Here is a 19,929-nt window from a genome sequence, read left to right as displayed (position 1 = left end):
GTATTTCTTTATCAGAAATTTGCAGAAAACCATCTAGAGAGCTGTGGGAGGAGAGTCTGGAAAGCTTCCTGAGGTACATAAGAAAGCACATTCTCCCATACTTAGAGTGATGTTTCTGCCTCAGGATATCCCTGAGATGCCATCTTCTGATTTTCCTAGACCACACAATCAGAGGAGTGTGAGGGACTGAGCCAGACTAGAAAGTAGCATCTTGGAACCTGGAGGAAATAAGGAAGCAACACTGGGAATCCAGTGCTGCTGTTTGGGTCCTCCCAGCTTATTTATCTGCAGAGCAGATGTGTTCCTCACTTAACATCCTCCTTCTACTTTGTTTAGTAAGCTTAGTTGTGCTTAGTAATTACAGTTGGAGGTTGTGAGGGTCTTTCTGTTGTAGAATTTGGGCAGTGTCACTAGCTTTATTTCTATTAAATTAACGATTGTGAAACCAGATTCATCTGTACAGAGCTAGTCCTGATGGAATTAGGATTCATGACTGTTTTTTGTTGGCATTAATGTCATGCAAACAATGGGTGTGCAAGAAGAAGCTTCCTGTTTTAAAATTCATGAGGCACTTATGGCATGCCATACTGAGTTTTATTAGCCTCAGTGTGAAGAAGGAAAAAGTCAATAGTTTAATTATTTTATTTATTTAAAACCAAAATTTTTTCTTCTAAATATCTGCAGTACTTACTGCTGGATAATGGTATGTAGTAGTTGACTGAATATTTGAAAGAAATATAAACAATGTTCTGTTCTGTTTTTCAGACAATGCAGAATCAATTGATCTCAAACAGTTTTTTGACCTACATTTTTCACATATATATTATGTGTTCTTTGAAAACTTTGTGACTATTGAAGTGGGCCTTAAACAAAAAGGTAAGTATTTCAGATAGAACTTCTTTTATCTTGATGCTTGTGTCTTTGTTATGAAATAACGCAATGAGATATGCATACAGTGGAGGTGAGCAAAAATGTTTGCCCACATGACTGTGTTTGTCTTTCTGCAAAGTGAGGATTCTTAAGGTGTTATACTTTGTATTCAGCAGAATTATTCTATAACAAGGTAATGTGAAAGTTAATCTCTCCCAGTTGTAGATGCCATAATAGGATGTTATGCAAATTGTAGCTGTTATAAACTGTATTTGTGGAGTGTAATTTTTATTTGCAGAAATAGTGCAAAGTTATGGTTGTATAAGTGCAGGTTTTCATTTTACATATTTAAGGATCATTGTTTTGATAATCAAAGTGCATCTTCTATTCATATTTAACTATATAACTATTTTTGCAACTAGGTCACAAGTCTCAGAGAGAAGAATTAGATTCTATTCTTTTTATTTTTGAGGTAAGATATTTTAAATGTTGTTTAGCTTTAAGTCCTATTATTCTACAGTCATCTGAAAATACACTTTGCATTTGACTGAATTCCTTCTTACTTTTGCATAGAGCTGAATTTATGTGCTTTGTGTGAAAAATCAAAAATTGACTTGCAGTTTTTCAAGATTATGTCTAAACTGGAAAAAGATGTTTCTGTGTCTCTAGGTAGTTGATTATTCTTTGGTGGTGGTATTACCCCATAATGTGTTACACACACTGAAATTCATAGAAAGGTGATGTCTCTTTAGTCGTGATACTTTTGAGCTTTTGATTGCATGTTATCTCTGATTTCTATCATAATAGATTGTTACTGCAGAAAATTTTTACAGATCCTTTAAAAAAAATTTCCTTATTTTAAAAAATATTCATTCTTTGAAAATTGCATTTCACATTATTCTTTCCAAAAGTATATCTTGACTTAATTAAGATGAATAAGACACTAATTAAATAATTTAATAAAATCAGACCATTTCTAAGGAGATGCTATAGTTTAGAAATAGCTTAGAATGTCAAGGTTTTGACTTTCCCTTTTGATGGAAGCTTCTAATTATAGAAGAAGGATTGTATTTCTTAAAAATATGGAAGACTAAAAGCTGATCAATGCTTATCACATGGTTGAATACAAATTCAGTTATTATTTATTTACTAGTGAGGTACGTTGGTGGATGTGAAACAGAACTAGTTCATTTGTTCACTAGTTCTTGCATAAAGGAATATTGGGTGATCTGTGCTTTGGAAGCAGTTGAATGGTGTGCTGGAGGGCCACAGCCAGGAAAAATCAGGTTATTTACTAGTTGCAAATACCTCTAGTGTGAATGTTGCAAGTCTTACATGATAGATTTGGAATTGCTAACTGTGCTCTGTTTCTTGTTTCTGGAGATAGTCATTCTACTTGTAGAGGTTTTGTCTGCACGGTGTTGCTATAGCTCATTACCCCTCGGTGGAGAAGGCTGAAGCAAATGTTGGGTTGTGCCACAGTGGCAAGTTGACAGTTGAACATCCTAGCTGAAGCCATTAGAAAGGTGGAAGAACTTAATGCAGTCTGTTGTGAACCAGAGCAGCTGAGAGAGACACTCACTCCATTCCATTCCCTATGCTGTAAAAGCAGCAGTGTCTGTCAGAGAGGTAGTGGAGCCAGATGACCTGCGGTAACATCTGAAGTTTTCAGTGCAGGACTTAGAGACAGTCTGTCTGTCAGAGCCTTTGGGCTTCTTAGCTTTAGGAATGGGGTCATCTTGAAAGGACAGTAATGCTTCCAAGGAAAGCATTGTGGGAATTTTTTAAGTTGATGCTTCAGCCTCTGATCTGTGGCCTTTGTGAAAGGGCTGTTTGGTCTTTCAGGAGTGATATCTGCAATATACATTCTTGGGGTTTGTTTTTTTATAGAAAATTTTACAACTCCTTCCTGAAAGGATTCATCAGAGGTGGCAATTTCATAGCATTGGTAAGTTGACTCCCTTTCCCTCTCCCTTTCATTTTACTTTTTACTAGTAGCTACCAATTAGTGGCTACTATGCCATTTATTTCTTTACATTTCAAGTGGCTTAACAGGGGTTATGGTCTGGAGAATTTTGCAAGCTAGGTGAAGGAAAATAAAACAGAAAATAAAATAAACAGACAAATACCCCTGCCAGTGTAATGAATACTCTTCTATACAGTTTTAAATCTGGGAATATAGAAATAGAAGAGTGAAAAAAAATAAAGAACAAGGACAGGTGAAAAGTTTGAAGTTTTGATTATTACTTTTTCCTTATTTTCCTTCTCTTAGTAATACATTTCAAAACTGACATGAGGTATTCGTAAATAGGGAATGCTGATTTTATGCATTGTGATGACTTGAGAGTGATTTACTTTTAATGTACACATCTCAAAAGTCCTTGGGGAAAGATACTCTCTAAGGCTATGAAAGGTGATATTTGATTTTTTTCCTTCTGGCATTGAGTCAGTTGCTTGAAGGTATCAAGGTCACCAAGATTAAATTGGAGATTGCCAAGGACTTGTTTAAAAGTGGCTATCAAGTCTGACCGAGAACTCTGACATTTTACTTAATATAGAAAGAACAAAAGCAAACACATTTTTTCTCATTTTTTTTAGGGTTGATTTTAAAGAAGCTTCTTCACACTGGAAATTCATTAAAGGTATTGCAAAAAATTGTGTGCACTTTTGTCTACAATACTTAAAAGTACAAATAAGAACATAAGGGCAAATTTTTACAGTAAAAACCCAGGAATGAGAATCAGATCATGACTTGTGTGTCATGAAAGAATGACTCCAAATCATCAGGTTTATCTCAATAAAACTACTCACAGTAGTAATGTATATATATATAGCTTAGCCAGTGGATTTTAAAGGATTTTGCATTAATGAAGTAGTAAGCATTAACTGTTCTTTGTTAGGGCAAGGAAGCTGATTTTGGGGCTCAGGCTACCTTGGAAGGTTATCTATGCCAGGGAGACCTGCTGATGGGTAGAGTAATTTAAATGGTTGGGACAAAACAGCTGCACCACTCCTCTATAAACTACCTGCAGGATTCTCTGGTACTGAAATTCTCCAGTATGAGAGCCCAGAACAGAGTGCTCTAGGACTATATTACCTTTTTTGAAGGAGAAATGGAAGAAAGTAGAATTGGTCTTTCTGATACAGAAAGCTCACTCTCTCTGTTATTATTATTATTATTAATGAACATATTTAGACCTTTTATGTTGGTCTTTGTATTTTCTGAAAAATCCATGTGTCGGTTTACTTCCTCTTCTTTCAGAGAAACCCCTGTGAGAAATTCTTTGAGACAAACAGCAGTGAAGGTGCCAGGCTTGTCCTTGCATTTCATCAGGAGCAGCAGAGGTGTTAGTTTGGCTCTGCTGATTGCTAGGGGTCCAATTATCTGTCCTTTTTTTTTTATCATTTTCCTTCTCCCTCTAAGACAAATAGAAATTCTTTTGTTTGTTCTTGTGCAAGATAACTTATTCCATGTTTTTTTCCTTTAAGATACGTCGAGAGGGTGTGCGTCTCTTCCTTTTGTGGCTGCAAGCACTTCAAAATAACTGTAGTAAAGAGCAATTATGGATGTTTTCTTGCTTGATTCCTGGATTTTCATCACCACAGTCTGAATATGGCCCCCGAACACTAGATAATCTCATTAACCCTCCCCTTAATGTCCAAGAAAGTAAGTAATTCAGTAATATTAGTCCATTCTCGACATAATTAAAATCTTGTCACAGACAAAGCAAGTTGAAGTAACTGACATACATGCATACGTACCCAGGGAGATAATGGAGCTGAGATGGTTTCTTAGCAGTTTATCAGGTCTTCTTTTGGTAGCTATTTCTGTCCTTTTTTTGTTGTTTTTCAGAATGAGTTGGTTTTTTGTGGTTGTTGGGGTTTTCCTCCAAGTAGGTTATCATAGCTTAATTCATAGTAGTGAAAATAAATTGAGCAATTGTGTGTAATTCTTAAGGATTGCAAGAGGATCCTGCATCTACTACAAAGCAGGCTGTGCAAAGCTGTTCCTGGTGTGACCTTCAAGAGAATGAGTGGTTATTAGGTCCATGTGTTAGGACAAATGTATCTGTGTATGACCAGGCAATTAAAGCTGTGGGATTCTTGCAACCTGGAATCTTTGAAAAGAATCAGACCTTGTAAATTGCAAAACTTGAAGCCTTAAAGGTTCGCATGAGTGGAAAAACTTGAGCATTCTGAGATGAGGTTTTTATACTTTCTGGGTTTTTTTTTGTTTTGGTTTGGCTTTTTTTTAATTTGTGTTTTTGTTTGTTTGTTTGCTTTTTTTATGGTAAGATCATTATCTTGCCCCTAATAATGGAGGGAGGATGATTTTTCTCTTAAGGTGATTCTTAGGACAGTTTTTCCTTTATACACTCTAGTATTAAGTGTCTCCTAACTCAGTTTATTCTTGATAGTGACATTTGAGGCTCATTTATTAATGATTTGCAATTGGATGGGGTCTCTGAATGTAAGTGCAAACTGTGCATTCACATAAATGGGAAAAAAAATTTGGGCACTTTTTCCCTTGAATGTTGTGCTTTGCCTTCTTTCCATGCTCCCTTAGTATTTGAGTATTTTATTGGTTGTAGAGGAAAGTGGTGTCTCCATGACTAGTAATTACATTTTCTGAAACACAGCAGACAAATTTTGTGACAGGATAGCTCTGCAAGTAAAATTTTCCTACCTACTTAAGCTCTTTTTTGGAGTTATATTACAGAATTCACAGTGCAAAGATTGACATGTGAACATCTAACTACAGGAACAGGAGAAAAACCAACTCTGAGCTAGCTTCACTGTTGAGGCAGAGAAAGATACTGATACTAAAACTTAAAGGAAATGTAACTGATCAACTGCTAAATGGGAAAATGGTGAAAGATATAAAGGTTTGACGTTTGTATACTGTAAGTGTTAACACTATTGTTTACAAAACTTCCAAATGAAAATTTTAAAAATTTGGGTTTGGCAGGTAGATTCCAAAACTGGTTAGAGAAAACATACTTATTGTCTGCTGTGCTTTTTATATGTGTAAGAAGTTAGTTCCATGTTGGTTTATAAGTTAAAATTTCCTGATTTTCATTAATCTATGGGTGGACTGTTTTACCTGTAACCTCTCTGCTTGCTGCAGTGCATTTCTGCTTTCTTAACTTTGTAGATGTTTATACATGAGAAGAAATGCTCTAAATGCTAGATGTACTTCTATTTTTCTTTAAATAGCTCAAGTGACTATAGAAGAAATCACTCCACTTGTTCCTCCACAATCAGGAGATAAAGGACAAGAAGATTTAACAAGCTATTTTTTAGAAGCTCTTTTGAAATACATGGTAATTCAGGTATGTTCTTATGTTCTATAGTTTTCAAACAAACAAGTATGAAACAATTAACACCTCTTTGTCCTTTACAGTAAGTTTTTTACTTGTGGCACTGCAAATGCATATAAGAATATTTTAAAGAATCCCTCCTTGCCACGCTTTCCTTTGTAAAAAGCAAATTCTTCTAGAAAAATGTTCCCTTGTCTTGTGTGTAAAGATTTCTAGATCTGTTACCACAGGATCTTCCATCAGTTTGTGGCATGGAGACAAAACAAGACATGTCAGTCACTTCTGGCAATGCTGATTTCAGCTCCCTTCTCATTTTCATCTCTCCTTTCCTGTCACGTTGTCTTGAACCAGTGGGTCAACTGTGTATAGAAAATGAAGAGTTGAATGAGTATTTAGTCCATGTTGTGCAACTCAAGCACACACAATGTTCTTCCCTTTGAAGTTTGACAGTTCTGTGATCTCAGCCAGTATGGGGCACATCAACAGCTTCTGTCAAAAACTGTGGCTCAGCTGCTGCATGTTATGTAATTGATTTGCTGGCCAATTAGCACATGCTACTTCTGAACCTACTGTGCTGTCACGTGCTGCATGACATGGTAGGTGTTGCTGGGCGTTGCCTTCTGGGTCAGACTTGTCCCACAGAACCCAGCTAGGTACCTGTAAGTTTTCTTCATACTTATGCAGGTTTTACTACAGGGGATGGACAGTGTACTGATATATGTTAAACATTTCATGGCTTCCCTTTATGCCTTTATCCATCACAGTTCTGTGAACCTGCCATACTGGAATAATTTCCAGCCTCATTTTATTGCTTTCAGCATCTCCCACTTTGAATAGAGGCCTTCATACTTGTGATCTGTAGGGTGAACTTAATACTGGCTATTTACTTTGAAGGAAAATAGCCCTTATATTTTTGAAGACAACTGCCTTTTCTGTCATAAGTTGGTAGTATTACATTTAAATTCAGATAGGTCATTGCGATTGGTGTCATAGAGCTTGTTTCATGTGAGTGCTGAAGTCCCCTTAGAGGCCACTGATAATTGCAACGTTCTTTGGTACTAAGTTCTGCTAAAGGACTTTGTGTCACTAAATTATATATATCAGTTAATCAGCTGAGTTATACTGGAGGGTGAAATATATGCATATATATTCCACTCTACACACCCATTGCCCTGAAAATGGATCATAGTAGAACTGTGACCTTGGAGCAAGAAATGGAGAATTAGAGGGAAAAGGAACAAAAAACAAAAGAGAAAGATGTCTTCCTTTATATTATTTATTATAAAATTGGCAGATTACCTAGCTCTGCAGGCAGATTGATTCTTAGGAGCAAAGGGAAAGTGTGTGTTGTATTTCTTGAGGAGGGCTTACTATGCTTGGTACTACTTACCAAGTTGGAAAACATTTCTTAAAGGGGAAAGCTTAGCACTCAGGATCCATGGAAGTACATTGTCTAACTCAACTTTGAAGGTGTATCTTTTGCTGCTTATGGTTGAAAAATTTGTTTCATGTTGCAAATTACACAAATGAATCCAAGTACCTCTTACAATGACTATATGGACACTTGTTAGTGAAAATGTCTTAAAAGAAGTTGTCAAAGAAATATTTGGAATGGCATGGGTAATTACTTTTTTTAATAAAACATTTTAAAATATAAGAACAGTTTCATTAAAAACAGTCAGTTTGGGCATACTCCCTGATTTGGCAAGATGATTGCAAAAGCAAATGTATTTCTGTTGGTTTCAGTATTTTACGTGTTCAAGTTCATTTTGAAACCGTATTTTGGAAGAAAACAGTCTTTGTTTCATTGACATTTCCCAACTAGTTTTCTTTCTAAAACTGTTTGCTAAAATATATATGATTTTGTTTCAAAGAAATGAATTATAAAGAGAACATTTCATCAGTTGCCTGTTTCTTCTATTTGTAGATATTTACTTTCTCCAAATTCTTGTTTTAAGGTTAAGAGTTTAGAATGGAAGAACAAGGAAAACCAGGAAAAGGGATTTTCATTTTTATTCTCAAATTTTAAGAAATACTACTTACCTTCTATTTTCCCAAACATCTGTAAGGAGACCAGCTTGTATAACCCTATACTTGGTAAGTGTTAACACAGCTGATAAAATCATTACATTCTATCTAATAGTGATGTTATGATCTGATTAGTGAGAGATGCCTGTGCCCAGATTAAGGTGATGACAAGACCAAATGCTGGTTCAACAGTACTGACTTTATTTTGTAACATTGACTGCATGGAGAAAGAAAAGACAGAGGGGGAGGGAGAGAGGGAAAAGGAGAGAGAGAGTGCCAGCAGAAGCTGGCCACCACCTGTGGATCCAGCAGGGTCTTCTTCACCCTGGGCTTGGTGGTGGGGTGTGGGTCCTGGTTTGTTTGTCTCTTAGTAAGTTCTGTGCTGCAAGTGATAGCATAGGGTTAAAATGTTTCTAAAATCATGGGAATTGGAGATTCAGGGGATGGTAAGAAAGGTTGGGTCTAGTAACCCTGGGAAAGGGAACTAGGCACTGGGAACACATTAGATCAAGTGAAACTGCACCTGCGTAATCATCATATGATAAATGATACAATTGTTTGGTAGTTGAATATAGTTGTTGTTTAGTTGTAATAAGAATCATGAGAAAAGGTGTTTGGGGGACCTGAAGAAAATTAACAAGAATTCATGCTTGGATAAGATCAGTGCATACAATAGAACAATATGGGTTTAATAATTAATATACCCTTTTCGTTATATAACTCTATAAAAACATGTTCATCCTGAATCCATGTCGGAGTCAGATTTGGGTTTGTACCCTGACTCCCAGAGCTCTTCAATAAAAGCACCTGCATATAATTATCCTGTGATTGTGTTTCCACACTAACAAAAGGGGTGCTGGGTGCACAAGGTCTGCTACTGACAATCAAATCTTTTCAGTATTTATACATTTTAGAAACGAAGGAATTACTGCTTGTTGACTACAAGTAATATAGTTCTCTTATTAATTAGCATTCCATTTGCTATTTGTTAAATGCATCTTACTCTAATTAGTCTGCATGTTCAGTCTTTCTCGTCTTTTGAGATGGTGGGTTTCTTAGGTTGGTGAGTCGGTAGTCACAAGTCTCCCCCTGTGGAATTACCTTTTACCCAGCTGGAACTGATTTCAGCAGAATTGCTGAGATGGTTTTAATAATTTCTTCCTTATCTTTTGCCAAATGTTCTTATGGCCCCTAAATTCTGCATTCTTTGTATCTATCCTATCAGTAGTACATCATTCTTCCTAAGATTTGTTAACCTCCCCTTTGGTCCGAACACCTGGACAACAGTACTGCCTTTATACAGTCCAGGTTCCAGGTGTGCACAGAGGTGTATTTGAGGGAGCTTTGGTGGCCATTGGTGGCTACAGATGCTTCTTGTGCCATAACTTGGGATGATACTTTTTGACCAGTGATATGCACATAAGCTGGTGCTTCTTCTCACACATTCTGTCACAGTGGGAGTGTGTTAGCCAGGATGTGCTAACCAGATCTTGCCTCTGTCAGGCCTGGAATTAGCACCTTCCTGTCACAAGTTTCTCCCTTCTGTGATCTTAACAGTCTTTGAGACAGGTAATTGTGCTCTCTAGCTCTAACAAGACAGTGCAGCAAAGCAGTTTTTAGCTTGAGTCGTGTTGCCCATGGAGGGCATTCTCCAATAGTATTTGTCATGAAAACAACATGTTAAGATTCCTGTTTATGGTTTTCAGTTCTTTGTTTGTGGAAGCCTCTGACCTTTTCATTAGAGTCAATCTTGCTCTGTTAACCTGAATGAGGTAAATGAAATGTTCTTGTAAAACCTTTCTTTAATGTGACTTGTATTGTTGATGTCAGTTGTGCTCCTGCTGTCAAAATAAAAGGTGTTAGTGTGTTGTTCTTTGGGTGTATTGGTTTTATCTTTACAGAATCACAGTGTTTGGATTCTATTGTGCTTAAATTTCTGACAGGGCAAAGTTAGGTTTTTGTGCCAACTGCATTTTATCAAGAGCCAGCAGTAGGAAAAGGAAGCTAAGGTTTAGCACAGTCTTCAAAGCTGATGGTGCTAGAATGCATCTTTCCATTTAGAGAGTGGAATGTTAGGTGTTTTCTAAGCAAATCTGAGTTTTACTCAGAGTTTTTAGCCCATTTTTAAACCAGAATGTTGTTTTCAAGTCTTGATTTTGTTCTCTTAGGTTTGCATGCACCCATGCACCTGTTGGTTGTAGGCCAATAGAGGTCAAGACTCCTTTTTGCAAAGCCGTACCTTGCACACAGGCTTTAAGTTACCATTTCATCTCTTGAGTCATACAGTCACATCACCATTCCTCTTATCTGTTTATGCAGCATCTCAGAAGAACTCTCCAGACAGTGATTTCCAGACACAATTCCATATTCTAGAATCAGACTGTAGGGAAAGTTTGTTGAAAAGGTCTTAGCTTCTTCTGATCCATGTACATTTATTTAGATTTGAGAGATGGTTGTGTCAAAGCCATGTTCTCTTGGGAAAGACAGACAGTGGGCTTTCTCATCTACAGAAGAACCAGTATAAATACAGCCATAAGTAACAGTAGAATAAGAGTTATTGTGCAGATGCTGAAGAAGTTCAGTGATAAAATAACTACAAGAGGGATAGTAAGCAGTGCTGAGAAAGCAAACCTACTGTTGTTTGATGCTTCAGAACAAGAAGTATGGAAATGCTCTTTTTCTCTTTCTGTGAAGATTTTGATTGAGTCTTCCATAGAACTATTACTGTAGTCCTCTGTTTTTCTGTGAACTGTAAACAAGAAACTTCCAAGGCCTTAGTAAAGAAGAGGACAATGGGAAACAAGAAGAAATGTGCACAGACCCCCAGAATTGCTGACAGTGCCTTAAACTGTGCGCAGTGAGCAACTATAAGGAGGATTTTTGGAACAATGAAGTGCTGAAAACAACAGAAGCATTGGTAAGTTGAGTAATTTTTTTCTCCTCCAAGATATTTTTCTCTGGCATGCATCTTCCCAGCCTATTTGAAAATAATCCTGTGCTTGTTCTTAATTTAAAGCCTTGAGGCTGAAAGCAGGGCAAACTTGGGCATCGAGCCTGCTGTTAAGAACAGTTCTCATGCTACTGGTGTAATGTTTAATTTAGGAGAAATCATGAAGTACAAATCAGAGCAGTAGTTTTAGTAAGCAAGCATTGATACAGGGCTTTACTGGAGACAGTATACTGGACTGAGATTTCTTTGTTTCCTGATAAATATATTGCCTACAGCAGCAAGCACCAAGCATTCCAGTTAGAATAAGGTTTGTGGCTCCTTCAAATTCTGGCTTTAATATCATAGATTTAGAAGAGGACCACAGCATTAGAAAAGCCCATGAGATTGTTTTTTGAGGGGGTTGGTTTTTGTTTTGTTTAGTTTGGTTTGGATTTGTTTAGAGTTTTTTGCTTTTTTATCTTTGTTTTGGTTTTTGGTTTTTTCTTATTGTTTATTTTGATTGTAAAGTCTTTGTTAAATATCTGTCGAGATGGAGTTAGAAGTTGTTTGCTAAGAGCTACAGATGCAGCAGTAATTTTCCAGGGCCATTGCTTCTTCTGTCATAGTAATGTGCCTTTCTGTGCCATTTCCAAGACATTTCGGCTCCTTCATTTGCAGAGAAACACTAAAGTGGGTTGTCCTACAGCTGTGTCTAGCTCTTCATTCCTTATGAATCCTTTATTGTCTTAAGAATTAAGCATGCTCAAAGCTTACAGGTGTACACTGTATTTTTGCTAGCCTGTTCACTTTCTACCCTGTCCATGTCTTCCACCCCCTTCAGCTTACTGCCCTTTTTGTCATCAGTTCACATCAGGTTCCCAGAGGTGGAAGGGCAAGGGGTGGGGAAAGCCCAAAACACGATAGAAAGGAAAAATGGAAAGCTGGGGGAGGGGAATATTTACTCTTGTGCTGTTTGAGTCCATCTAACAAGATCTGTTTTGCTTTGGTTTTATGTCTGTTTTCTCATCTGAAGCCTTGATACCTTCTGCCAAGATGGACAGAATTTGAAAATACAAGAAGCAGCTGGAAGGAGGATACATTTGAGAAGCAGCTGGAAGGAGGATACATTTGAGAAGCAGCTGTAGCGCATAATGCAGTTGAAACAAATTATAAAAAACGAATGTTCTGAGAGGTTGTCATGAAACAAGAAGGAGACTGTGTGCTGCAAAAACGTGTTTACTGCATGTTTAGTCCTTCTGAAAATACTGCCAGTATTGAAGCCTTTGTGCTCTGCTGAATGCCAGTAGATACCAAAGAACTGATTTTTGCATCTTAAATGCTACCAGGAAATTCCTTCCTTTGTCAGAGGTTGCACTGTTACACATGCTGGTTTAAGATACTTTTCGTTTTTAATTTTCTTACTAACCTGCTTTCCACAGAATGAAAACAACATACTGGGGTTTTATTATGTGCAGCTAATAAACCATATGTAAACTTATCAAAGAGTATTCTGTACGTTTGTTACTTACTTAGGTAGATGGTACGTAGGAATCGTGGGGTTTTTCCTCTAAAAATAATCCTTCCATTGAAAAGTGTGGATGTAGTTTTGAAGTTTGTACAGGAAACATTCCTCAGTTTAGCAGCATCATGATGGGTTTATCACTACTTACATATGTTGCTTTTGAAATGACACAGATGGATGATCATGGATATCCTCAGTGTGGGTACTGGATCTCATGCATTTGTAATAGCAAGGAAATCTTTACAGCAGTCTGCACATACACTGGTTTCACTTTAGATGCCTTAAAAAGGCCATCATAATACAATTCCTTAGACAATAGTTGATTATTTCTTCACTGCTGTCCAGATTTGTCCTTCTTGTATTCTAACACCATAAACTGGCAAAGTTATGCAGGATCCTTTAAAACAACTCTTGACTTTGCTTTAGGAAGATACAGTCAGGGAATAACTTTATATTGTTCACTCTGACTTTTTAAAATCTTTGACTCTCAGCATTAGTATACTTGAACTGCTTTCTGGTTGGCCTGTAAAAGCAAGGAACTTGTACCGCAGGCTACAGAAGAGTTGAGGCAGTGCTGATCTGTCTCTGTTCAACCAGTCACTCTCCCTGTATGGATAGGAATATCGTTTTTCCATGCTTCTTTTTGTTAGTTGGTCATTTGGTTTGGATTTTTGTTTATTTGGAGTTTGTTTTGGCTTGAGTTTCTTGGGGTTATTTTGCTGTCACTACATGGAAATCATGATACTGAAACATCAGCACATATCATAATGAGTCCTCACACAAATATTTGTCTTTTTTTTGTTTTAGAGTATATCTCATAATTGCCCTTATAGGACTAGGACTACAGTTGGTTGGCATGCCACTTCCAGAGAAGTGTTGTTTGCACATGAAAGTACTGTTGCTGCTTCAGGTTGATGGTTGGTAATTCAGAGCTATTCTGCACTGTCTTGGGTTGTAAAACCCAGAAATTACATTTTGCAGTGCTAAGTCACGGAAAAATGCACAATTTAAAAATGGTGTCCATGTGTCCCCCCATCTTTGTAGTGCTTTTATCACACATGTTCATTCCATCCACATTGAGTTAAGTACTGTCATGTTTTTTTTCTGAAGCAGATTCAGGAGTACCGATGACTCTAGCACAACAGAGAACCAGAAAAGCTAAACAGTTCTGAGTCATCATGTAGAACAAGGGATGGCAAAAATGGAGTTGTCAGTTCTAGTCCTCAAACAACCACAGTTCCTGCCAGCTGATGTGCCCCTGAACATCCTTCATTAAATTCCCTACAAGCCAATATAGAAGCTATTGCCACAGAGTCATCTTGCAGCTAAGTCATAGGAAAGTGTACATGCCTGTGGTCTGGCAGCAAAGTCCAGCAGAATTAGCCAATGCAAATGAGGCCCTAGGTGAAGCTGCAAAGTTCATGTGGCTTTGGAACAGATTTCTGTGTTCTATTAATCTTTCACCTTTTGCAGGGCCAGAAGAAGCTCTGTTTATTGCATTTGTGTTTTGGAATTATGTATCTCCCATTGTAGCTATGATTAGATTTGACAGCATATTTATTTTATATGAAAATAATTTTCTTGTATAGGTTGTAGTCTAGTTGACAGTTATTTTGCTACTTGGAACTTTGTAGTTTTCAATGAAAATTTGAAGTAGTGAGTTTGCTGAAGTTTAAATATTGAGTATAACATAGTATAAAAGAACCTAAAAATAATGAAATGTATTTACTTATATAGAAAAAAATGCAAGCAAAAATGTAAGGCTCTACTTTCATGTAAAGTTGAAGGTTCCACATAGCAGAAATAAGTTTCTATCTTTTGGACCAGCAGTGTTGTTTCGCTTCAGGAGAAAATTTTAAGTGCTTTGATGTCTTTCAATTCTTAGCATTCTCTCTGTTGCTTCCATTCCTAGCGCATCTTGGAATGAGTGGTGCAACAGTGAATGCAACAAAACTACACCTCTGAAAGTTCATGTGTATTGGTTATGGTTTTAAGATTTCTTTCTTATGCAGATCTTTCTCTCTGCATCTGTTTTTTTAAATGTTGTGTTGTCATACAGATATACCGCAAATGAGACCAAAGCCACACTACGTTATAGTTAAGAAAGATGCTGAAACCAATGAGGCAATATATTGCACAAAGGAACCTTTCATTAAGGCTCGTGTTATTGTCATTCGATGGTTGGTGTCTTTCTGGCTTGAGCCAAAACCTCATACAGGATCTCATATTCCTGGGATGGAAGGTGAAAATGTGCCAAAGAATATTCAGGTAAAACCAAACACAAAAATGTATTTGTTTTCATGTTTTTGATTTAATTGTTATGTCAGCAGTATGCTCTCCTCCAATAATTGTAACTAATGAAAAGTGTTTTTTTAAATGAATTTTTAATCAAATTGTATGTTTATTGAAAGGACCTGCAATGCTTTCTTTTTTTGAATTCTGTGATTTGTTTTTAATTAACTCAACATTAGAAGCCTTGAAATGCAGTAAATCCTTTTGTTTGTTATTTCTTTAACTCTTTGTGCTGTTTAAATTATATTTAAATTGTATTGATTTATTGCTGTACTAAAAATTAACTATGGAATATTTCAATTTCTTTTTTTTCAGAGAGCGGCTGCTAGCATGGCTTCAAGGGAGGACAGCAAAAATGACAGTACTGATAAGCAGGATAGAAATGCAGAACCAGAACAATCTCATTCTAATACAAGTACTCTAACAGAGAGAGAACCAAGTTCTTCCAGTCTCTGCAGTATTGATGAAGAGCATTTAACTGATATTGAAATTGTCCGGCGAGTCTTTTCTTCTAAAAGAAGCAATGTTAATTTTCTAACTGAAATTTTTCGACAGGTAAAAAACTCTTTGGAATACAAGAATCTTGATTATTATATCATGTATTTTTATTATGTCATAGTTTTCTTTCAGGAGCACTTGTTAGGCAGAGCATTATACCAAGTTACAGGTATTTTCTATCACCCTGACTTCAAAAATCAGAAGGCTAAAATTCTGAAATACTTTCTGTGCAGAATACCTCTAGGTCCTCATTGTTCTAATTTTATAATGTTAATAACCAACAATTAGCAACATTTATAGCAACATTTAACTTGCTCTTCACAGTTCCCCATAGACAGGGAATGTTTAAACTTTTCATACATCAACACTGTAGGTATTGGAAGTCACAGACAACCATGTTAGCATGAGCCTCCTGTGGGAGTCTGCAGCTGTTACAGAGCTGTTTTAGGAGCAGCCAAATGTCCTTTCCTTGATAGTGTTCAGAAGAGTAGGACAGATGGCTATAAAAAGTAGCAACTTCTCTTTCTGACTTCACTGCAACCAGAAATGTTAGCCGAGCATACTCAGAATAGTATTTCTCTACTGGAAACTATTAAAAAACTTATTTAAACTGAGAATATATGCCAGAATATGGAGTCTTTATTAATAGTGACTTGGAGTTCAATGTGGGAGAATGGAACAAGATAAACTTTCTTTATGCCCCATGCTATAGATCAAAAGACAAAGAGAGTTTTCTGAATAATAATAAAGAAAGATATACTAAGTTTCAAGTAAACTGCACAGCATCAGTTGCTTTAAACAGGAGAAAGCTTAACATTTTAAAACACATTTATCTGGATGATGTAAATATTTTTGAATGAGGCAAATAAATGTCAGAAGCTTATCCACATCCCTTGTATTGAAGAGTTTGGGCACATTACGGAAGGGCATAGCAGAGTTATCCAAATTCAACTGGCACTCAAGGGTTTACAGAGTCTGAGACATTGAATGTGGAGTGTAAATTATCAGTGGTCTACTTTTCACTGTCCCCACAGTGAAAAGAAGTAAAGGCAGTTTTCTTCGTTCTTTTCACAAGTCCCTCTTTGAGTTTATGTAGATTATTTGGATTTCATGTGCAATTACGAAATCGTATTTTACATCATTGTTTAGCCAGGAGTTGTTACTGTAAATTAATTTCTAATACACAAGATGTTTGTAATGTTTCTAGAACATTAGGACTAAGTTATTCCTGTCAAGAGGAGGTTTCAGAGGTACTGAGTGGTGGAAAGATTCTGTAGAGAACAAGTTTTATGCATTTTAGACTTGAGGGTACAAAAAATTGGATATGGGCTTGCAGAAGATTGTTAGACTTGATGAGCAAGTATATGACCAGACTTCTCAGTTTAATCCTGTAATGCACAGCTGAATCCTTTTTAGTGTGATAATGGTATGAAATCTCTGTTTCCAGAGTTACTTCCTGTGTTACGAGGGTCCTCCTTAAAGTCATGGTCAACTAGTTTTCAACAGTCACAGCACAGATCCTGTAAAACTATGTGTTAGTGTAGTTTATCTGTCCTTCTAAATATATAATTAGGGCATCGAGGTCTTTTCTAAGTGTATAGTTCACTAGAATCTGAGTAATGTTGAAAGTTTCTGGTCTATGACTAGTTGTTACCAGCACAGCCAATACAGAAAACCTTCTGAAGAGGGCACTGATCAGCCATCCCACCAACTAAAAGTCTTGATTTTTAGAAACAATAATAGTGAAATCTTTTCAGTGAGTCATTTGCTTTAAGGATACTGTTTTGTAAAATCTTAATTGGCTAAAAATAAGATAACCAACTACCAGTATTGTGTGTCACTTGAATTTTTCTTAGTCATTTAGAGCTGGTTTAACTCCACTTTTCCAAATCCTCTGAATGGAAGATGTTGTAATAGAAATTTCAGCTCATTCGCTTTACATATTTAGATGGGTGTTTGGGTCTTAATTTCAGTAGGCTAGGAGCTAAGTAGATATGCCCATATGAATTCTTCTCTCTCAAAGTATTTCTTGATAAGTTTTCCTGTTTAACTGCAGTGTTTTTTCATGTTTTCAGTTTACAAATGAAGAAAGTGAGCAAACATTTAGGTTTGGTAGTAGTTTGTATGCTAGGATCCTACAATGGCTGTATTTTTCCACCTTTATCTCTTAGAACTTGTTCATTGGAGTCGAACTTATTTCAAATATTGTAACAGTGTTTTGTTTCTTGTTTTTTTTCTACTTGCAGGCATTTCTGTTGCCGATATGTGAAGCAGCTGCCATGAGGAAGGTGGTGAAGGTGTATCAAGAATGGATTCAACAAGAAGACAAGCCTTTATTTATGAAAGAACCTGAAGAAATAATGCAGTGCACAACTGTAGATTGTGATGAAAATATTGACCATAATTCATCAGAGAAAGGAAAAGAAAGAGAAGAGGTAAAATATTATTGGTTAATATTTATGCATTAATCTGTCAGTAGACAGGGAAGTGGCTTCCTTGATAGTTTATATGTGGTTTTCTCTGGTGTCAGAACATTTATTGGGGAAAATCAATGGTAAAACACTGTGTGGATAAATTACCAATTTTGTCCATTATCTGTAGCTTTTTAATGTGCTTAGTTCAGTTTAAAATTTCATACAAGGTGTGGATTATACAATATGCCAACTTTCAACTGTGTAAAAATTATATAGAAATAAAAGGATGACAAAAATAGTAGTTACTCCATCCAGATACTTTAAGATAATTGCTACAAGCATCATGAAATATTGTTGTGTCTAAGGTGCATTTGCTTGCTGTTGTTTATTATTTTGTACCTATTATATCCTTTTTTCCTTTAATATGAAGCCAAAATACTTGTCTAAAAATCTGTGGAATTTTAAGAAAAAATATTTTTCAGGAAAAAGGGATGAACACCAGTCATGTTAGAAATTCAAACTGGACAAGAAATGGCTGTTACGAAGATGCTTTGCATAAAACATCTGAAATTGATACTGAAGAGCAAAATGTACGAGCTGGAGTGCAGTCTGTATTGCAGGTATGAAACAGACTTGGTATTTAATTTTATCTAAATTATCAATCTAAAATTACCTAAAATTCTTGTTATCAGCATGTAAAGAGTGGAATGTTGTGCAGTACTTCTGACAGGAAATCTCATGCATCTCTAAAGCATCTCTAAATTTTAAAATTATTTTATATGCAACAAGTATGATGATAAAAGTTAAACAATTGACACTGGTTCACTATATTGTTATTGACCTGAAGTAGGACAAGGAATAGACCAGTGTTGGGTAACACAGTAAAAAATGTTTTAATTTTGCATCAGAACATGCACTCTCCTCTGCATTATATTAGAGAAAAAATAATTCTAGTGCTACTGCAACATCTTCAAAGAAGTCTAATTAAATATTTTATGAGAATGTTTAGAGGCGCTTTTTTTTATGCTATTAGTCAAAAAAGCCAAAACATCTAATCCTGTAATTTTTCTAGTCTGATTAATAAGGTGCACAGGGATTTTTTTTTTCCTCTTTTTCTGAATTTACAGCATGTTTGAAAATTTGATGAGGTGCCATAACTCTCCTGTGATATCATCAAGGAGAGCAAGAGTTGCAGTTGTACCCTAATAGAAAATTTTTAGCAGCTTCTAGGAAGGGTAGAAATTGTGTTAATTTCAAGTATTTACCAAAATGCTTCACTGAAGGTGAGGCTATGGAAGATTGGGAAGGTATCATTTGAGGGTCTTTGAAATGCTCTTATGGTTATAAAGTGTATGCATTTTATGTATATGTGTGTGCACATACATTTATATATTTCGGTATATGACTCTAGCCTCCATGATAGTCTTATATCCAGCAGAAAATTGATTCTGAACAAAATAAACTAATGTGCATTTGCCACTTTACTGTGTGTGACCATGCTAAGTAACACTCATTTTTACTACAGCTTGAATGATTTTATTAATAGGGTTTTCTTTTGTGCTGTTATACACTGTTATATATAAATAAACTTTGAAATTGAAATTACTTTTAAACTCAAATATGTTACAAAAATTTAAACTTCATAATCTTTGTTTTCAACAACTTTTTAGAATATGAAGTGTTACTGAGAAAGAAATGCGAAGTATCTGTTTCTGTTTGCAATATACTACTAAGGCTTACACATCTGACAGTGTCTGGAAGATTATTCGTGTTGAAGTTTTTTAGACAAAAGTTCATTTGACTACCAAGTATATATTTATTTTTTTTTTAGCCTGAAACAGAGTCAAGACATCATTCTAACCCAGTACCATGTCTCAGTTTGAGAGATTTCCTGGCCTGGAACCACGTTTGATTTTCTCTGTGAATCAATAATCCAAGACTTCTGTCTTGAGATTTTTCCCATTTAATGCTTGCATAGACTTATTTCTAGACATTTAGAATAGGTTATGCTCATTAGTTGAGGGTAGTGAATGCAAAACTGCGTACCAGTAGTTT

The 19,929-nt window shown here is 36.1% G+C and overlaps 1 protein-coding gene across 5 annotated transcripts in view; it reads left to right on the top strand.

Annotated features, from left to right (window-relative positions):
- RALGAPA1 (Ral GTPase activating protein catalytic subunit alpha 1) overlaps positions 1-19,929 on the top strand; it is a 131,049-nt gene that overhangs the window by 9,780 nt on the left and 101,340 nt on the right. For all 5 annotated transcript variants that reach the window (XM_062495983.1, XM_062495984.1, XM_062495980.1 and 2 more), the window contains exons 2-12: positions 766-876; positions 1,293-1,342; positions 2,761-2,818; positions 3,469-3,512; positions 4,360-4,537; positions 6,088-6,203; positions 8,150-8,288; positions 14,730-14,938; positions 15,278-15,517; positions 17,707-17,895; positions 18,357-18,494. In XM_062495983.1, coding sequence (XP_062351967.1) covers positions 766-876; positions 1,293-1,342; positions 2,761-2,818; positions 3,469-3,512; positions 4,360-4,537; positions 6,088-6,203; positions 8,150-8,288; positions 14,730-14,938; positions 15,278-15,517; positions 17,707-17,895; positions 18,357-18,494 — 1,472 coding nt within the window. The remainder of the gene's footprint in view (positions 1-765; positions 877-1,292; positions 1,343-2,760; positions 2,819-3,468; positions 3,513-4,359; positions 4,538-6,087; positions 6,204-8,149; positions 8,289-14,729; positions 14,939-15,277; positions 15,518-17,706; positions 17,896-18,356; positions 18,495-19,929) is intronic.

The sequence above is a fragment of the Cinclus cinclus genome, chromosome 6, assembly GCF_963662255.1.
Source record: "Cinclus cinclus chromosome 6, bCinCin1.1, whole genome shotgun sequence".
NCBI lineage: Eukaryota > Metazoa > Chordata > Aves > Passeriformes > Cinclidae > Cinclus > Cinclus cinclus.
This window is presented reverse-complemented; position numbering and strand designations above follow the sequence as displayed.